The following is a 19,993-nucleotide window of genomic DNA, read 5'->3' as shown; positions in this document are numbered from 1 at the left end:
CGAAGAAATTTCTGTAAAATTGGCAGGAGTAGGCTATACCTACTGCTTTGAACTCCATGAATACAGTAGGTACCAAAAAGAGAACAACAACTAAAAATTGGTTGGTAGTAGGTAAAGGTACATATAGGTAGGTACTTCGAAATTCGACCTATCTCAAAAAAAAAAAATGCTCGAAGTACCTATTCCGTTTTTTTTTTACTTATTTTACGAAATTTTGATGATTTTTTAAATCCAGACACTGTTTCGCCATTTCCAGCACGAATCTGCAATATATGTATACAACATGAACTTGTTATTTTTATTCATCTTAGATGACTCAGATGAACAGAATATTTTTCAATAAGTACCTATTTATTAACAAGGAAATGACAGAATTTTACAAGAAATAAATATGATCAGATTTTTTCTAAAAAATAAAACTCAACGAATACCTAGGTAAGTAAAGTACTTATTAATTTTCCAATGATGAAGGAAAAATTGTTGACGTCGTTTTTTGTTTCGTAGGTAAGGTACCTATAGTTACTATTTGTCTAATCCTTTATCCAACAGTCTTTTAATTTTCTTGTCCTTCGTTTGCTCTTTCATCTTCCTGTTCTCTTTATTTGTATTATTCTTCCGTTTTCTTCAGTCACGTTGCATTGCAAGCACGTATAATTGATGCGTTCATTACATAATTAAGCACTTTGTATATTTATAATAAATATAGGTCTCAGAAATTAAATGACCTGTGTCAATGAAGGTTTATGTATCAAATTAACGCAAAATAATAATCATAATCATGGCATAGTTTTGATTAGTTAGTATGTTAGTAAGTTACCTACGTACTTATAAATATTTCATAATAATTTTGTTAAGAGTTGAACTTGACTTATAGTTTATTAAGTTTCTCCACTCGACATAATATTTTAACCACTGACAAGAGAAAAAAGACTACGATTGTGAATCCTTGATCTTACGAAGGATTAATTTGTTATTGTTTGATGATGAGTGGTTTTGCTAATGCTAAGGTTAAGGTTTAGAAATTAATCACTTGAGGAAAAATAATTCTATATCCGCAGAAATATTCATTGAAATTTATTATATCAATATCAGAGAAAATTGACAATCGTAACTACGAAAGTTTTTAAAAAATGAAAAAAAATCTCGAGAATATAACATTAAATTTTTAGGCAACACTGCTCGTGTTTTGCTGCTTATCATTTTTATCATAATTATTTATGAATTTTGTAAACGTTCCTCTTGTCTCGCATTGAATTTGAGTATTTTTGCTTCGTTCCCTTTATTTTCTGTAAAATTTGATGAATTTATCTTTATTTCATTAGAAAACGGTAAGTTTCACTCTTGAAATTCATTCTCTTCCATAACTTACAGAATTACTCGTTCAATCAACGTCTCAAGCGGTGTTTTCCGTTCTCTGTTTTCTGCGCTTGCATGTCACGATGGACTCAAATATTTTTATTTCTTTGTTACAAAAGATGAATTTTTCTCATATCTCTACCATGTATTTATGTTCGCCATCATTTCTGTCTTAGGTCAAACGTGATTTACAATGCTTCGTCGAAACCCAACCAGAATCGAATTGAAATTGGACGATATATCTGAATATACCGATGTTCGAGACGCTGAGATAAAAAAAGAAAAAGCAGCTGTAGCAGCGAGTTCAACCCTCATAATTTCTCAAAGAGGTAGACAAGAAATAATACAAGATAGAATAGGATATGTTCCTCATCCCAGGCCATCGGCGTAATTTTTTCTATTCGTATGTTACTTTTAATGCATTTCGTTTATTTATCTACCGATTTTGTAAACTTTTTATTTTTTTTTCGAAACGTCTTGTAACGCAATAAAATATGTAATATTGCGTGAGTTTTTTTTTCTATTTCACCTAGTTCCTACACGAATATAGTTATATCCTTGCTATACTGGAGATAAATCATTTACAGGTAATTGAGCAAAGTGTAAAATACTTGGTTTTTGAAGATAAACAATTTGATTCATGGTGGGTGATTTTTTTCGATTGAAAAACAAAGCGATATTTTACGTTGTTCGGGTCTAAGATTTGCTATTTATAAGCCGGAGTTTTCCTTAAAATTTTTAGTTTAAACTTTTAACATCTTGTGTAAATTTGTGGTGACTTGAGATCGTATCCTTTTGTACAACTTGGTGCTTGAAATTTTCTTGTTTAAATGGTAATAATAGTCGACAACTAAAGATCTGTTTTTTTGGTTTGAATGTAATAAAGAATTTTTCATTTTTTAAAGTTATTTTTTGTTCAGGCTGTTGGTATAAAATTCATTTTCGGTGCGATTTCAATTTTATTGGCTTTGGTTTGGATAAACGGATTTAATGGTTCAATAAATGATAGATTTGATCGTTTAAGTAATCTTCGCATTGCTTCAAATCCACTATATTCTGATTCGGATACGTTAAAGTAAGACATTACTCCTATAATGGTTTTTGAGCTTCATTTTTTTTTTTTTTTTTTGGATATGTGAGTAAAAATATTGATAATTTTTTTTTTCAAATCTAGGCAATCAAATAACACAAGAGTCGATCGTGAAATTCAACGCAATGTGATTTACGAAAGAGACGATTCTCGTATATTTAATTTTCCTAGAAACACTTTGAACCTAAATCTGCGATCCTATTTTCGCGAAAAAGATATTCAAATTGATGACAGTTTCGCTCGAAGTCGACTACTTGAACAAATACGTTCCCGAAATTTCGATACTGATCGAAGACAATTTGAAATTCATCGTGTGAGAAGAGTATTCGCTTCTCCCGAATCAAAAAGACGAGAACGAGTATCCGAAAATTTCCGATATCGTTTGAAAAAATCACCAGTTGATTCTTTCGAGCGGACTCGTTTCGATGGAAGAAATTTGTATAGGGAAGAATTTCGAAATATGGAAAGAAGTCGAAAATTTGATCGCATTGAGCGAGATTATTTTAGAATCGAAAGAGACATGCAGCTGTTTCGTCGACAAAATCGAGTTCTATCATCGAGGCGGGTAGATTCTAGAATGGATAGGGTAGAAGATCGGAGAACTGAAAGAGATACCAAAATTTCACGAGGAAGATTTATCGTTCGTGCTGTAGGAAATAATTTCGAAAAATTTTTTCAATACGTTTGGGATTTGTGTTTGATGATTAATTCTTTTCTGGCTGGAATTTCGAGTTACCTATTTACCATAATTGCTGGATTATTCATTTTTGATACTGTTGGTCAGTTTATACCGGTAAGGTTTTATTTTGAAAAATTTGAATTTTTTTTGTTGAAATTATAAAGTTACTGTTTTGCAGGTTAAATTCACCGAAGAGAAAGGATTTTCAAGTCTATTTCGTAATTTTGGCTCTGTCACTGGTAACGTGATGGTTCATTAGAGCTACATGGATGGGATTTTCATTTTTCAAGCATTATAGTTGTAAAAAATGTTATTTATTGTCATTATTATCATTATATCTAGATATTATTACTGATGAATAATAAAAGCAGATTGAAAATGATCCGGTTTAGAATGTGTATTTTTTTATTTTCAAGAAATCGATGCCTTTTTTAATGCATTTAGGCAACTCTTTCTACTTGAACAAAAATTATATCAACACGATGAAAAAAGAAATTTGTTTCTCCTCAATTGGTAACATTGTGACTTTAAAAATTAAAAAAAATATTTGATAAGAGAAATGCAAAGTGATTAGGACTTGAAAAAAAAACACGGCCGATTTTTTCTTCTTTTTAATTGATTTATTAAAATATTTAATGAGTTATCGTTTGTAAAAATGTTCAAAAAACCGACAGAATTGCCACCAGAACCCAAATTAATTTCTGGGAAACAAATATGTGAAGATCTTTCAGTTCCTGAACAAGATCCTCTGTATTCAGGTAGAGTTTTCTTCGATAATTGTCTCGTCATTCGTTACAATTTTGTTTTATATTTCCACTAATTTCAGATGCAGTCAACAAAATTATTTGCGTTTCAAGTTCAACTGATTCGAATCCCAAATCCGATAGCTTTAATCCTAAGTCGTTTCAGTTAATTGATAAGATACTGAAAGTGAAGGAAGATATGATTTCGGAAAGAGAACTACTTACGAAAGAAATTGATAGTTTATGCATTATTGCTTCTGATTTGAAAAATGTACAAGAACATATCGAAGAAATTGGCGAACCGTTACGAGAAGTGTCTTAAATGTTCTATTTTGAATCTATTTTCATGTTGATCTTATTTTGTACTGTTTGTTGACGTTTTTATAATATACCCATCTGTTTTGTTTTGCTGTGTATTTATGTAGTTCATTATTTATGCCTTCAGTAGGTCATTTATTTTGCAAAAATTGTTTTAAAATCAACGCTGAAATGAATTGAAATTATTGGGAAATAGTTCAGGTTTACAACCTTTGCCTTAGAAGAAGTGATCTCAACTTTGAAAATTTGTTCATTTAAATTTCTTCTTAAAACACAAAACAAAATAAACCACAACTACACAATACTGGAAAACTGTGTTTATTTGCGAAACAAAAAAGCTAAAACTTACTTAACAATCGAAAAAAAACCTTTTTGATGTACAAGTCGAATTAAATAAAACACATTTCCGTGCACTTCTGAGTAGGTATAGCTAATAAATTACTAGACTAAAATTCATTTTCAGATAAATATTCTAGAAAATCATTTAAAACGGCCAGCGAAACTATTAAAATTGAGAAGGATAAAGCTACGATAAAAATACTTCAAAATGTATGTATAAAAACTGGTATCCACAAAAACCGAATAGACAAACGCGTAGATATTTTAAAACCAGCGAAAAACTGCCATAGTAAATCGACGAAATAAAAATCCTAAACAGGAAAAGAAAACTTGAAAAATAATCGTTAAAAAACAAGACAACTATAACGACTAAAACAACATAATAGGTTAATGACTCGAGCTCGTCTCAACAAGATAAAATTTTCAATTGTACATTCGTAAATATGTTTCTTCGAACATATCTAATTCTTTTGCTAGATAATCAGATTTATTACGTAGAACTTTGGCAGAGTTGGCTGCCGATTCTAATAGTTGTATTTCTTTTTCTAATTCTTTCATCGTTGATGCCATATCACTAGTAGCTTGATCGATTAGTTGACATAGTCGGGCGAAAGTGCTGGATAATTCCCTGGAAAAAGATACAAACACGTATTAATTGCACGCGAATGATTATTATAGAAAGTAAATTATGAAAAACATACTGTTGAACTTGATGACTGCAGTTGGCCGATGTTAAATCAACGATTAAACGAAGTTTTTTCGTAGCATGATCGACGTACTGTCTTTTAAATGCTTTCTCTTTAGCTTTATTGGTCCATGTGATCCATTCGTATAAATACATGCTTCCGTATATCGCACCGGTAACTAATACCACACGCCAACCGATGGTTTTCAACATCTGCAAAATATAGAATGATTATTGTAACTTGTAGCGAATTTAGTACAACGATCTGAGAACATTCTACTTACAAATCCGGATACTAGAAGACCACCGATAGTACCCTGCGAGGTAACAGAAGCTAAAGCTATTCGTGATGCTAACCCACTCAACCAGTCTTCTGATCTCGGCGTATTTGGATAAACTACATGTTCTTGAGAATACCACAATTCATCAGATGATGGAGGAGTAGGCGGAATCTACGATTAAACCGAAATTAGAATTTTCTACAGAAACAATGCTGCGAATTGTAGGCCGATATTTGTACCTGATTTACGTAATTTTTCAACGACATTTGATGACGAGAATTGCCTTGCACAAATCTCGAAATCAGCGACGTAACACCCCAAGAGAATCTAAACTCCAAATCTTCCTGGAAATCGGCGCATAGATTATCGCAATTCAATCTGTACAATATTTCAAACGGTTGTCTTCGAGCCAAAATGCCCAACGTCTGTTGACGTCTATCCGCCGGTAATAACGTGGACATGTGTTCTGAAAAAGAGATAATTAGTATCCGAGTAACTCGAAGATGATCGATTGAAACATTTACCGGTCATTTCACGTTGGCTGCTTTCGATATTCATGGCTAATGCGTTCGATAAACGGGCTCTGAGATTACTTCCTAAACCAGATTCAACGTGAGCGTGTAACTCTCGTTTGTAAACGTTCAGCACTAGCGCATCGGAATGGAACGGTGCGTTGAATTCTTCTACTAACACAGACAGTCTTCTAATTTCTTCACTCAGTGCTTTTTTCACCTGTCAACGTACGGAACGTGAAGTGAAAAATCATCGAAGAGTAAACCGAATATGAAAAAAATAGGTTTACCTTTTCCTCAGTTTCGCTGACCATTTGTTGGATTTTCTCTTTCATTTGTTGAGTTAGCAATAAAAGTTTTTGTTCGGTGTAGTTCAACTTTTCGTAAGTTTCTTTCTTGCTTTCATTTTTATCGGATTTCAGTTTTTGGGCTCTTTCGTAAAGTGTATCCATAGTCACACGCATATCACTGTGGAACAAATTCAAATTGAAATATAGAAATGAAATTCACCAATTTTACAAAACTTAAGTACTTACTTAGCGATTACTTTCCCTCGTTGAACGTGCTGCTCGAATTTTGTCTTCACAGCCGATTTGGAAATACATTCTTCGAATTTCCTTTCGAAGTCTTGAAATTCGAAATATCTCGCGGGAAAACCTTCAGCCAAGGCTCCATCTTCAAAAAAAAAAATTATAATAATAATTTTTAACGTAGGTTCACTACAAATTATATTCCTCGAGATAAATCTTACTTTGTATTGATTGCCCTTGAGCCTCTTTACATCTGGCTTGCAGACATTCTCTGGCTGATATGAAGAATACTCTCTCGGCAGCTTCTTTTTGACTACAAACTTTCAATTCTTCGACCAAAAAATCAATAGCTCTTTCGGTATGCTGAACACGAGCCTAAATTAAAAACACGTAATTAATTTCTAAACTTGAAAATAAAATACGAACGAGAAATTGAGGACGCTATAAAGAACAGATGAAAATCGAGCAACATTATCGAAGGCTTTAAGCTCTCTCTCGGTAGCTTTCGCTCCAAGCTGAGCATCGTATCACTTAGGTTAAGCGATTTTCAACGTGACAGCAATTAAGAGGCGATTGTGCGTACTCAGAAGCCTGTAATGCTACCTTATTTAATGCTGAAACTTACCCTGTGTTGCTCGTTAGCGTCCTTAATGAAATATTATAAAAAATAATATAAAATATTAAAGAAGGGAATCAAGGTACTAGTATTTTGTAACGGCCAAGCACTCAAAGGTAGTTCTAATATTTGATGAAATGTATAATTATTAACGATGGAATTTAATTGCTCACTTGATCTAAGTATTCGGGCTCCGACGCTGACGTATCCCAGTGATTATTTAATAAGAATATATTCGGCTTGGATAATCTTTGGGAGACTTTGTGAAAGAAACTTTTTTCCTGTAAAAATAACAACGTATGACGAAAAATATTCCAATAAAAATACATATGCGAAATGAAAGTTAGAAGTAATTACAGTGATCATCAGAGTAGACTGAGCATGAGCGACCAGAACAAATACATCGGCATCCAAACAATGCTTCTCGATCCATTCGTCTAAATTAGGAGTGATGTCAACTCCAGGAGAATCGACCAGAACGACATCATCGCGCAAAAGAGAACATTTATCTCGCGGCCAAAATATACGAACTAGTTGACTTTCTTGCAGTTTTTCATCACACAAAGCGTGTGCCAGTTTGCCAACCGACTGTTGAAATACAAACAGATAAATATACAAAAAAATCAAGGTGAATTATAGATGATAAAATATGTAGTATCTTACCATCACGTTTTGCTTTTCACTATTTGCTTCGGTTATCAAATATGCTTCTCCATTTTCAGAGCCCTCAACTTGTACAAAACAATTAGTCGTGTGACCGATACCGCTGGGTAAAATTTTATCCCTCAACATAGCATTGATTACGGTACTTTTACCACTACTCGTTCTACAAAACAACGAAAGTAATCAGACGCGAGTTCAATGATGATTGAAATACATATAAAATAAATGAACGATTGAATTACCTTCCAAAAAAGGCTACTTTCATGTGATCCCTGGCCAATACCTCCCGAATACCTTTGACCTTATTGACATAATCGTTGATTTTTTTCGCTTCTTCATCTTGGATTAAAGTTTTATTACTTTGAATAGCTGTAAAAAAAATGAGTTTCGAGAAACGTTTCGATAATAGAAAACACAACAGAAGTGTTTCATCAGAATATAACTCACTGTTGACATATTTAGTTGAATCCTGAACGTAGACGTTGATTTCGGAAAATATATCATTTATCTTCTTCTTGGCTTTGACGAATATCTGCAGAGGAGAAGATTCTCTATAATGTCTATTATCTCCATTAGCAGGAAATATCGGTCCTCGCGAATGAGCAGAGCCAGAGTCAGTAGATATCATAGAAATGGTGCGATTGATATAAGCAGCCATACGATGAAAATTCAAAGCATAAAATAAACAAGCTGCGAACAGAAATCAAAAAATTATAAATGATAAATAAGCTATAACGTAGATAATTGAGTATCTATTTGGGTGCTTGATGGCTCATTTCGAGGTAAAATAAGCGTTGGCAACTAGATATCTGAATGAACTTATAATTTACCCAAATACAAGATCAATTGGTTCTCAGAGAACGTGAATTTTTAAATTTTTTCATCTCATTATGATATCAATGAGGTGGCTGGAATATTGCATCAGAAACTTTTCGAACGAATAAATATTTCAGATTCTTTGAAATGATTTTCGTGATTCAATTTTGAAGAAATAACACCCAAAGAAGCAAAACAAAACACTGTTGATGAAATTTTAAATGAAGGGCGAAGGTTACAAGTTCATTCCATTGAAAAAATTGAACGTAGTAAAATACAAAGAGGAAACTTACTCCTTCGGTTTTAATCATGTAACGATGTAAATTAGTAACTAAAATAAGCGTTATCAAAAAGTTAATTGAAAAATATAATTTACAATATCACTATTTTCTAAAAATTAAACTCTATTTTCATCTCGAAAGGAAAATAATGCGCAAGCTAGCGCAAGTGGATGCGAATTTCCTCGAATTTCAATTTTTTTTTCATGTTCTTTTTGATAAGGCGTGTTTAGCGTGTTTTTCAGAAAAGTAGGTTATTTAAGTAGGTAACATTGTAAATCAATGTTGCTAAAACAGAAATGCTGAAATACCTTCAAAATTTTTCAAATTTCAAATTGAATGAATTATTTTCTCAATAATTTTGATGATTCTTCAATACATATTAATTAATCATTATCAATTAGGTAGATAATTAATTAACTGGTAATGAATTGGATGATGAGACATATTTTTTTAGGCTGAGAATCGCTGTGCACTTTTTTCGGTTGATTAATTTTCTTGAAAATAATTTTCAATGAAAAATGTACCTACAATTTAATTTAATGAATGCAATACATTTTATTTTTTTATTTTAATGTATTGCGACGACTCGACATTTTCTTACAAAGAGTGAAATTGAGATCATAAACTAAAAAGGTGTTTGTAATTATAATAATTTTTTGAAAAAGCCTGAATCTACACGTTTTTGTGAAATTTCTAACTGAAAAAAAGTTTTTGATAATATTGACCTAGGTCAATCAATGTAGATTATTGAGTCGGTTTTGTAGAACAAAACACATGATTCAAGTAATTGATGAATGATGATGATCCATTTTCTAATTGATTTTATTGCTTAATTAAGTACTTACTTGACCTATAACCATGGCGATTAAGGAGTGATAACGTGATAACTCTTGTTGAATAAGGATAGGTAATAGGTATCATGGTTCAGTTGATCAGAGAGAAAATAAAGTTCTATTATTACAACATAATATGTATAAAAATTATAAATAGGAAGGTGAGTAAATTCATTCGGTTTTTATGAATTAATAGTAAGTAATTGTTTACTTCATAAATAAGTATAAAAGGAAGATATTTCCTTCAATTTGACGGTTCTTCTCACAAATGAAAGTTGTAAACGAAGACTCTCGTATCTACAACTACCTATTCACTTTTAGATTCTTTCAAAGAACGAATTAAATAATTCGAATGATTTTTATATAATTAAACTCTTGCAAGCAATAAGCACACGCATCACTTTCTCAGCGACGAAATTTTTACGAAATCATCGAAAATTTATAATTAAATAATCAAATAACATTTGAATTTCTAAACAGTACACCGCGTTCTGTTTAATTTCATATTTTATCGTTACCATGGCAACGATATTATCCGCATCCAAGAAAAGTTGAAAGAATCGCTCGAATATACTTATAAGAAACACTTCGCTCATAAAATTTTCAAAAATCTATTATCCATCATTTCCACTGATTTACCTTTCTTGTTGTAACTTTTCCGCTTTCAACTGCATAGGAAATTTTAATGCTTTTTGCAAGTTTTTCGAAAGCTTAGTGTGATAATGAAGCATATCAAAACACTTACTAAGAGTTTATATTTTCGACGCAATGAAGGAGCCGAGCTGTAGGAGATGGAAATACCCATACTCGTACAATGAAGCATTTGTGTGAAAGTTCGAAACTATTGTTTTCGCAAGTCTTAAAGAGGGTATCTCTTAACGGTTTACCTTCATATAACCGAACGATAATACGTGTATGTTGCCATTCTTTCGACGTATAAGTGATCATAAAATGTGATACTACAGACGATTATCGGCATTCTAGTTACATTTTAAAAGTATCTACCGTCCTGTAAAGGGATTTACATTGGAGATCCTTTCAAGAGGGTTAACTTGGAAACATCTTCTTTTTTATGGCAGATAATGACAGTAACGAGGAAATATCAACGAAAAAACATTAATATAGTATTTCCGATGTATTTCTACCTTACTCTGTTTCTTTTTAAAGGTGTTTTTGAAGCTTAGAATTTCGTATTTTGAAATTCAATTGGGGTACGTTGAAGGTATTTTGATTTAAAAATTAAAATTTAGAGTTTTATTCTACAGCATTTCTATGTATTTCACAAATTCAGTTCAAATGTCTACAAGGAGAGTGGTAGGTACTAGGTAGACATAAATATGTACATTTTCAATGAATGGAAAAATAGCTCCAGCGACAAGTTGACTAATCACTGATCAGATTTTCGAAGCGTTAAAAGCTTCAACAAAGAGGTATTTTTTCCTTGAGGCTCAACTTTTCCTTCCTAATTTTTTTATTTGTCATACTTCTTGAATTCTTATAATAGGCTAAATATTGATGTAAGATATAAACTTGGATAGTATCTACCTATCATTATAAAAATTCAACGTACGTAGGTATCTTTCCCCTATATAATCAAGGTTATGCAAACAGATTCACGCGTACTTATATACACAGCCTAAGTAAACGTTGCATAATTGCTGGATGAAGATCCTGCTACCCTAAAAACCCCTAAATGTTTATGGTTTATTTATACTTACAAAGGAACCTTCTAAACCCTTCGGCTTTAAAATGCACGAAACTTGGATTGTTAGAAAGAGTAAGTATGTGAAAAACTTTGAAACAAATTCAGTCACTCATGTTGATTTTTCTTTTCTGAAGGAAGTTTTAGAACTCAAAAATAATCTTGAAATTGAAAAAAAAATTTAACACACCAAATAACGTCACTTCTTTTTCAATATTCTGGCGAAACCAAGTTAGTTTGAAGGAGCATGAATTAAAACCTCAGTAACAAACATTTCAAGTGTTTGAGTTCATTTTTTAATTTTTTTAAATTTTTTTAAAAATTTAAAAAATCTTTAAAAAATCTTTTCTAAGAACGATTTTAAAACGTTTTTTTAAAAATAAAATATAAATTTTTCTGGGCAAAGGAATTCCTTGTCTACTACTTTTGGGTCAATAAATTATTCATTTTAATTAATTGAATAATTTTTTATATTCATTTAATCCAAGTTCATACATTTATTTTATCACTGTTAATATTTAAATATTATTTTGGAAAAAATGAGGATTTAAAAAGTTCCTTTGTAAGCAATTTTGATGTATTTTTAAAGCCCTATTAGATACCAATGAATTAATAATTTAATGTAGGTATACCTACTATTTTTTCTCCATCCAACTCTCTTTTTTTTCAAAAACACAACAAAGGCGTTTTAAGAGACTCTTGTGAAATACGCTGTAAAATTTATACGATTTTTCTTCACCATGTGTCGATGCAGATCGCTTTTGAAGTGCATAACAATGCATTTCAAGTTATTGTAATAACATAATGTAAGTATAATGAAATCAGTAACTCTTTGGTACGAGATTTTCCTTTTTATTCCATTTATATTCATACAAAAGACTACCTTCGTTACATTTACCATTACATATACCACTTGACGCTGGTTTTTTTCCATTTCAACGAATACCTACCTATGCATTTCATTAATTAAAGAATCATTCACTTACATTATTTGAGAAATAAATTAAATCAATAATAGAATTTGCCATTTTACATTTCTACATGATTTGAAATGGTAATTTACATTTCGTAAAAAGTGGCACACCTAATCAATATAGTCCCCCTACCTTTGAATAAACTAACGAACAACCAGTAGGTACCAGCTATGTATAATAAAAATGAAAGCTCGCCAAAAAAAAACAGAACAAAAAAAAATCAGCTGCAGATTTCACACTGGCGTACCTATTTTTGGGGGAAAAGAAAAAAAAAGGGGGAATATATTGGAATTCATTAACAAAATCTAGCGCTATCTCTCATGGTTTTACGAATCATTTCGACGAATCTACATAGTTACCCTTCATTTTAGCTATTTCTTCACCCTTTAACGTTTTCATCGCGGTGAAAAAAAAAACTTTTCCAGATTTACCGAAATACTTTTGATCAGAGTCGTCGGCTGCTGGAGTACTATGCACTTACACCATTTACATGGTATATAGGAAAATTTCCCAGGCTGGAAAACGGCGGCACTGAGTCGGCGTCTGGTCGTCGCTATCGTTACAGCGTCCTGATTCTGAGTTTATTTTTTTTTTCTCTCGTATACAAGTTTGAAAGTTTAGTTTGGCGCGACCGTATGTACCAGAAGTGACGTTTTTCACGTTCGACAAAATCATGCTGAATTTTAAAGCGAAATCGGCGCTGGATGACGATTATAACTCGAACACGATTAAAAATATTGTAATTTCGTCCGATAAATATAGTTTGTTAAATAATACGACTAAAAAAGCTTTGCTTAAATCCGACTGTAATAAAGATGCTTATTGCGTTAATCGTAAATTGGAGAGTAATAAGACTATTACTAAATTCGCCGTGAAGAAGAAATCGCCGACTGATAACTGTTGTTTTTCTATGACTAGAAGAAGGTGCAGATCTGTGTCACCGCCGCCGCCGCCGATATTTACCGAGATTTCTACTATCAGCAATAATTTCGCACCGAGTGCCAAAATACAAACTTTACGGCTCGAAAGTTCGATTAAGTGTAAAAAGTTACTAAGATGTAATGGATATCCTAATAAGGTAAGATGTTTTCAAGTGTAGTTGTTTCAAGCATCCATTGATTGAGAATGTTTTAGTTTACTTAAATGGTTTTTAAAGTTTAATTATGTCAATGCATAATTTTTTTGCTACTTGTACTCATCGTCAAATGCGATGCAAGGGATTAAAGAACAGTGATAATACCACGTAAGCTATCTAATAATGTTATCAAGACAGTATTTATTTACAATACACCGTTTCGTGCATAGGAATTGCCAAATTATTTATTATGTAGCTAAAGCCATCATCAAAGCAATATTTATTTACGGCGTTTTGTGTAGGCAAATTATTTAACACGAATCAACGTTGCTTTTCTTTATTTGGGTTATCTGTTAACCACTCCGCTACCCTTCCATGAATCATGAATCGAATCAAACGAAGTAATCGTGCTGCGAAAATACGTATCCAGTAATTATAATACCCAAAGGTTAAAAGGTTACCTACATTTTTTTTTCAACCCTTGCTTAATTACAATGTCATATCGTATCATCGTCGAATGATTTATTTGATGGAAAACTGTGCTTGTGCGTGCGAAATATTATTAAAGGTTCAACTATTTCTGACTGTTCGAAGTCTTTTGAACTAATTCCTAGTGAGATTGGAGTGAAATGGCTCGAAGCAACATAAACCTATGTAGTGATAGGATTTTGGGAATCCTGACGTGAATGCCACTGTAAAGATTTTCTTTCTAAGCCGAAGTTTTCAAAAGTAGGATTCATTTTTGGGATTTTAATTGGAAAAAAATACGATATTATAAATTGTGAAGTTGATAAATAGATCATGAAAATACTCTATGGATATTGGTTGAATGGACGAAGGGAGAAGGAGATTCATCAGTTTTTCACCGGCAGGAACAGTTTTGAACTGGACAAAGCTGAATCGGAAGAGCATACAATAATACTGCATCACCAGCCAACATTTCAGATGCTAAAGTAAATTTTCGATGAATTTTTAATAATAAAATTTGGTCCAAAAATTCAAAAAAAAAAAATGAAATAAAAAATTTTATCATATTGATATAGAAAGATGAACCTTTTGGTATAAATTTTATTTTTGACCTCTCCCTCCCCAATCGATTGGAAATGTTTGATGAATTGGAATTATAAAAGGTACTGAAAAAACTGAAACAAAAAAACATGAAATCTAAAATATGTATTTAAGGAAAAAAACGATGGAAATGGAAACTGAAAGCAAAAAAAATCTGAAAACGAAAATTTAAAAAATCTGAAAACAAAAAAATTTAAAAACAGAAACCAAAACAAAATTTTTAGTTTCTTTTGTTTTATTTTGTAATGTTTATGTAGTATAATTGAATTCTGAGAATTAAAAATGAAAAACTGAAAACGAAATTTCAAAATCCAGAAAACAAAACCCAAAACTAAGGATAAAAAAAATTAAATCTGAAAATTAAAAAAATGAAAATACGAAAACGAGAACAGAAACTGAAAACTAAAAAATGAAAACAAAAACTGAAAAAACATTCCGTTTTTACAACCCTTGTTTTGAACGGTTGTACAGTGTTTAAAACAAGTAAAAAAAGGAAAAATCAAAACTGTATTTTAAACGTGTTTTTTTTCCAATTCCAATTTCTTTCAGTTTCTCGTTGAAAAAGGAATCAACTGTATTTTTAGATTTCCATTTTTCTGTCTGTACTTTTTTTTAGATTGATTTTTTGTTTTGATTTCAATTTTTTAATATTTCTTGAGCCTTTATAGCAATTTATTTTTGTGCAACCCTGTTTTGAATAGTTCTAAAGTCTCAAGCAGATTGTCCAAACTTGAAATTTCCAGTAAGCTAGTTGAAAGCTAAAAGCTGAAGGCTGAGGAAGTTTGGGGTTTTTGAAAGCTGAAAGCTATAGCCAAAAGCTTTATTTATTCAGTTTTCGTTCAGCTTTTTTGCATATTCATTTGGTTCAGTTTCTGTTTGAATTATTTTCCAATTTTCACATTTTACTTTTCTCTTTTTTTCAGTTATTTCGTTTTTTAGCCACATTTTTGTGAAAAATGGGGCTATTTATTTCTGTAGGCCAGTCATTTATGACCTATGACCTGGAGCCTGTTCTAATTGATCAAATAAAGTCAAACTTGGGGAATGAGGTTCTTTCGGGAGCTGAAATTGACTCCTGCAGTTTTGAGGGTCAAAGTTGAAAATTACAGAAAGGTCATTTTTTTGGAGAAGCATAATTTGACCCCTAATTGATGAAAATGATTCAAATTCATACCATTGGTGAGTACTGCTATTGTAAACAACATATCCAAATTTCAGATTCCTAGGTTACCCTCACCCCATTTAAGGTGGAAAAAAACTGATTTTGACTCTATTTTTGACCCCACCTCACTCTTAAAATTGATCTAGGGATCTCCAATGTCCAGCATACAATGGGATGGTGCCACTTGAGTGTATTTTGCAGGTTTCAATCTTCTAACCCTATCTATTTGACCTCTTTCCAGGGCCAAAAAACTTTTTCGCTGTCCTCCAAGAAATTATACTCGCGAACATGCTAATAGAACACTTTACTTGTGGAGCAAAACCCTAACAGGAGGAAAGTATTGCGTTGGAGCTGTAAATACATAATGTTTAAAAACACTCATCATCATGTCAACATTTAATTTGAATGTTTTTAACTGATAAATTTTGCCATCGTGTTTGAAAAACCTTCAAAGTTTCTGGTACAAAAATTTAGCTCTTACGTAGCGGCAGGCTGCCACGACTTTTTGTGTGGTTGTGGTTGTGAATTTTAATTTTCCTTTTCATTCACCTCATTAAAAAAAAATTGAAATGCCAGAAGCCAAAAGCTAAAGGATTTTTGGAAGCTGAAAGCTAGCAGTTTGAAAGCTTTATGAGTTTTAAAGTTAAAGCCAAAAGTTTCATCTTTCAGCTTTTCATCCCTGATTTCCACAACATTTTACGCAATGAAGTTCAAAAGCCAAAATTTACAGTTTTTATGGTATCACCTATACTTTTTAAAATTCTGCAATTTTAAAGATATGCCTTATGATGGTTCTAAAACATCTTGAAACCACTTCTAATCGATTCAGGATGCTGAAATTAGGGCAAAGAGTAAATTTCAGCTTTTAAACTTCATGAATAAATTTTTTATGGAAATTATGGCACTTGGAGAAGGCAAAAGAATGGCCTGCCACTGATCCTTTTTAATATCTACACCAATGACCAACCAATTGGAGGACCTGCACGTCGCTTCCTTTAAGCAGACGACTTGGCGCTCACAGCACAGTGTAATACATTTGTAGAGGTGAAAGACACACTGAATCAGGCAATAGAAGAACTCCACGAATACTATAAAGCCAACCATCTTAGGCCGAATCCATCCAAGACAGAAACCTGTTTGTTTTACCTGCAAAAGCGTGAGGCCAAGAGACAGCTCAACATCCAATGGGGAAACACTGCATTGAATCACAATGACCACCCTAAATATCTAGGAGTGACACTGGATAGATCACTCACCTACAGGAACACTGTGAAAAAACTAAAATGAAAGTGGCTGCTAGAACAAACCTGATCCAAAAGCTGGTAGGTAGCAGATAGGGAGCTAAACCACAGGTCCTGCGCAAATCAGCACTAGCGCTGTGTTACTCAGTTGCAGAATATGCTTGCCCAGCATGGGGATGATCAGCACATGCTAAAAAAGTAGATGTGCCCCTGAATGAAGCCCGTCGATTGGTGACAGGATGCCTCAGATCAACTCCACTCACAGCTCTGCATTGTCTCGCAGGGATTGCACCACCAGAAGTGCGTAGGGAGGTGGCTGCCAGAGCAGAAAAAACTAAAGCAACACACAACTCCCTACACCCCATGCATGGCTACAACAAATTACTAGAGAGCAGACTAAAATCTAGACACAGTTTCCTGAGAACAGTGAATCTGGAACGCAGCATCAAGTAGCAATACTATGAGCGAATCATTGCCTCAAGGCAACCAACTGAAGTATAGCCTCTGGAAAATGCTGAATTGAATTAGAAGCGGAACAACACGCTCGAAATCCAACCTACACAAATGGCACTTGGCTGATGACGATCTGTGCGAATGTGGTGAGGTACAAGATGACAGACACCTTTTCAGGTGTCGATTATATGGTGACTTCAACTCAGACAAACTGGACCGGACAATTGATGACGAGGGGATCAACTTCCTCGAACATTGGGACAAGAAGGGAATTTAGATATGCACTTAGTATTGCCGACCGGACAAGAGAAACAAAAAAAAACCTATCAAAAATGTACCGGAGGCTCCGAACTTGCTGAAAATTGATTCGAACTCGTTTCCAATCGATTGGAAGGGTGGAGGTCAATTTGATTAAATTTTGATTTTTTCCCATTTTCAATTCAATTTTGATTATCAAAAATTCATTAAAAATCAAAAAATGCATTTCAGCATCTGGAATTTTAAAGCTGGCGACATGACTAGAAACCATGGTTGTAATGGAAAGAGGTTACAGGAGGGGGAAATTTCCACAGGGCATGCTTCAAGAGTTTTCTGAGAAGTGAAATGGTCAAATGAAAATCAAAAGCAGAAAAAAGATGCATATTTACATATATTTTTTACATCAGGAAGCAAAAAGTGTGATTTCTGGTAGGTGCTTTCCTTCCCAAAAAATTACAATTTTTCTGAGGGGGGAGGGGGGGGGGTCAAACAATTTTTGAGGAGTTTAAAATTGTGCACAATTTTTTTTAAAATCTCAGATAAAACTCCAATCTTGACTGAAGGTAAAAACTGCAAGTATTGAAAATTGAAAATGAAAAAAAAAAGAATTTTAAATAGACATAGTTAGATTGCCCCCCCCTCTTCTCTCAAAGGCCAAGACATCGCTATCGAAGTTTTTTTCATCGCCATGGCTGAATTTCTATCATCTATGCAAGATAAGTGCTCACTTCTCATCGGAAATGAAAGTAAATTTGAAATTTTAAAAATTAGTTTCAATAATAAAATTTGAAAAAAAGATAAAAAAAAATCAAACCATGTATACCCACCTATGTACCCATCTCTTCTAAGAATCCACCCGTTTCACTCGTCATTTTTCAAAATCTCGAACACTAGGTACCATACCTACCTTCAGATAACTACCATATGCATTTATTCACAAAAGGTAAAATTACACTTTTGAGAATAATTAAAACGATGTTCCACCGAACTCACCGAAGGGATTTTCAGTTTAATCAATCTAACGCTTTTTCCTTCGCACAAATGCGTTGAAAATTCTATTAATTCAGATTCTAACACCTTATTATACGTTAAATCCCTCAGTGAAGCGTGATACGTACATGGCACTATTGTACCATTAATTAATAGCCTATATATAATATAGGGATACTTGGAAGTGATCTAATTAGTCGAAGTAATAAACTACGACTGATTTAGTTAATGGCCAAACTTTGATAAATAAATTCTCACAAACGAAAATACTACAGCAGGTGTTTTGCATCTTTGATGCGTTTCCAGTAGTATCAGTAGGTAGTGTTCCTTTTTACTCGATCTAATTTAAATTCAAATTTATTTTTCGGAATTTTTATGAAAATAATTCCAAAATCGCTGCGAGCATTCGAGATTCTTGATGAGGGTAAAAAATTATTCATTTTACAGCCAAACTTTTTTTTTTGTTGACGATGATTTGCTAGAGCGTTGAAAAAGCATCATCCGTCAATTTTAATGCGAATGCCCTTTGGCAAGACTGCATTACTTATTCGAAAATAAAATATTTTCAAATGGAAAAAAGTGCTGTGTATTTTGTTGTATGAAAACCTAAATAACTCGGAGCGATATAACTTTGTCGATAAGTATCTACCTACTTAAGTGGAAAAAAAATAATATTATAAAGAATTCACGTCACAAGGCTCTGTGATTTTTATGGAACCGTATAGTATAGGAAAAAATCCAATAAGTGCAGTTCGGACAGAACTTTTATTATTACGAATTTCGGTAATAAAATTCAAACATTTTTACATGAAAAAGTTGACAAATGACCGAGATATGTTGATTAGTATAGTGGACTAAAAATGGACTTGAAATATTAAGTGCTGATTTCGCGATAATAATGTTGAAGTTTTATGGCGTCGAGGGTTTTATGAAATACGAGCACAACTCCAATTTTCAGCATTGCATTTATACACACGCACGTTTCTATATAGTACATAGTCGTGAATATCTAATCAGCAGTGAATTTGAATTTCGCGTTGCTCGACTCTATAGCTCTCCTATGAAATGGTGAATTAATTTTTCCCTATAATATTGATTTAACCCAAATTCCATCGAGGATTCGATTTTTTTTTCATTATTTCCAAGCTTCATGACGACGTCGCTCGGATTAAAAGCTTATGAAGTGTCGCCTTTCTAAGGAAGCCATTAATATGTAAGTATCTTTCAATAGAGATTACTCGTCGTCGTCGTTGTGACTTTTTTTTCTTTCTTTTTTACTCTCTCCATTTTTTGTTCTAATGAAAAGAAATCTTTATTTTTGCTATTTT

At 32.7% G+C, this 19,993-nt stretch overlaps 3 protein-coding genes across 5 annotated transcripts in view; 2 read left to right on the top strand and 1 right to left on the bottom strand.

Annotated features, from left to right (window-relative positions):
- Positions 1–1,153: 1,153 nt before the first annotated feature.
- On the top strand, positions 1,154–4,284 carry LOC135845510 (uncharacterized). Its single transcript, XM_065364100.1, has 6 exons — positions 1,154–1,328; positions 1,533–2,189; positions 2,277–2,431; positions 2,531–3,239; positions 3,304–3,883; positions 3,952–4,284. Exons 2-5 carry the CDS (start codon positions 2,187–2,189, stop codon positions 3,382–3,384), a joined length of 948 nt encoding a protein of 315 aa, XP_065220172.1. The 5' UTR covers positions 1,154–1,328; positions 1,533–2,186; the 3' UTR covers positions 3,385–3,883; positions 3,952–4,284.
- A 204-nt stretch (positions 4,285–4,488) lies between these two features.
- On the bottom strand, positions 4,489–9,101 carry Marf (Mitochondrial assembly regulatory factor). Of its 3 annotated transcripts, none has more exons than XM_065360450.1 (15): positions 8,922–9,101; positions 8,260–8,502; positions 8,055–8,181; positions 7,813–7,975; positions 7,507–7,737; positions 7,323–7,430; positions 7,159–7,179; positions 6,755–6,908; positions 6,540–6,678; positions 6,294–6,471; positions 6,016–6,223; positions 5,731–5,957; positions 5,495–5,662; positions 5,227–5,423; positions 4,489–5,153 (listed from the first exon to the last, which is right to left on the bottom strand). In XM_065360450.1, exons 2-15 carry the CDS (start codon positions 8,468–8,470, stop codon positions 4,949–4,951), a joined length of 2,337 nt encoding a protein of 778 aa, XP_065216522.1. In that variant the 5' UTR covers positions 8,471–8,502; positions 8,922–9,101; the 3' UTR covers positions 4,489–4,948. The 3 variants fall into 3 exon arrangements, with proteins under 3 accessions (XP_065216522.1, XP_065216523.1, XP_065216524.1); XM_065360451.1 differs by lacking the exon at positions 8,922–9,101 and adding an exon at positions 8,643–8,787; XM_065360452.1 differs by lacking the exon at positions 7,159–7,179 and having other exon boundaries at positions 8,922–9,100.
- Positions 9,102–13,014: 3,913 nt separating this feature from the next.
- The window catches only part of LOC135844415 (uncharacterized), a 63,221-nt gene continuing 56,242 nt past the window's right edge, over positions 13,015–19,993 (top strand). Inside the window, exon 1 of the mRNA XM_065362618.1 lies at positions 13,015–13,496. Within this exon, the coding sequence (XP_065218690.1) occupies positions 13,092–13,496 (405 nt within the window). The 5' untranslated portion in view covers positions 13,015–13,091. The remainder of the gene's footprint in view (positions 13,497–19,993) is intronic.

Source organism: Planococcus citri, chromosome 4 (genome assembly GCF_950023065.1).
Source record: "Planococcus citri chromosome 4, ihPlaCitr1.1, whole genome shotgun sequence".
NCBI lineage: Eukaryota > Metazoa > Arthropoda > Insecta > Hemiptera > Pseudococcidae > Planococcus > Planococcus citri.
The sequence above is the reverse complement of the archived record's forward strand: the minus strand, read 5'-3'. Positions and strand labels throughout refer to the sequence as shown.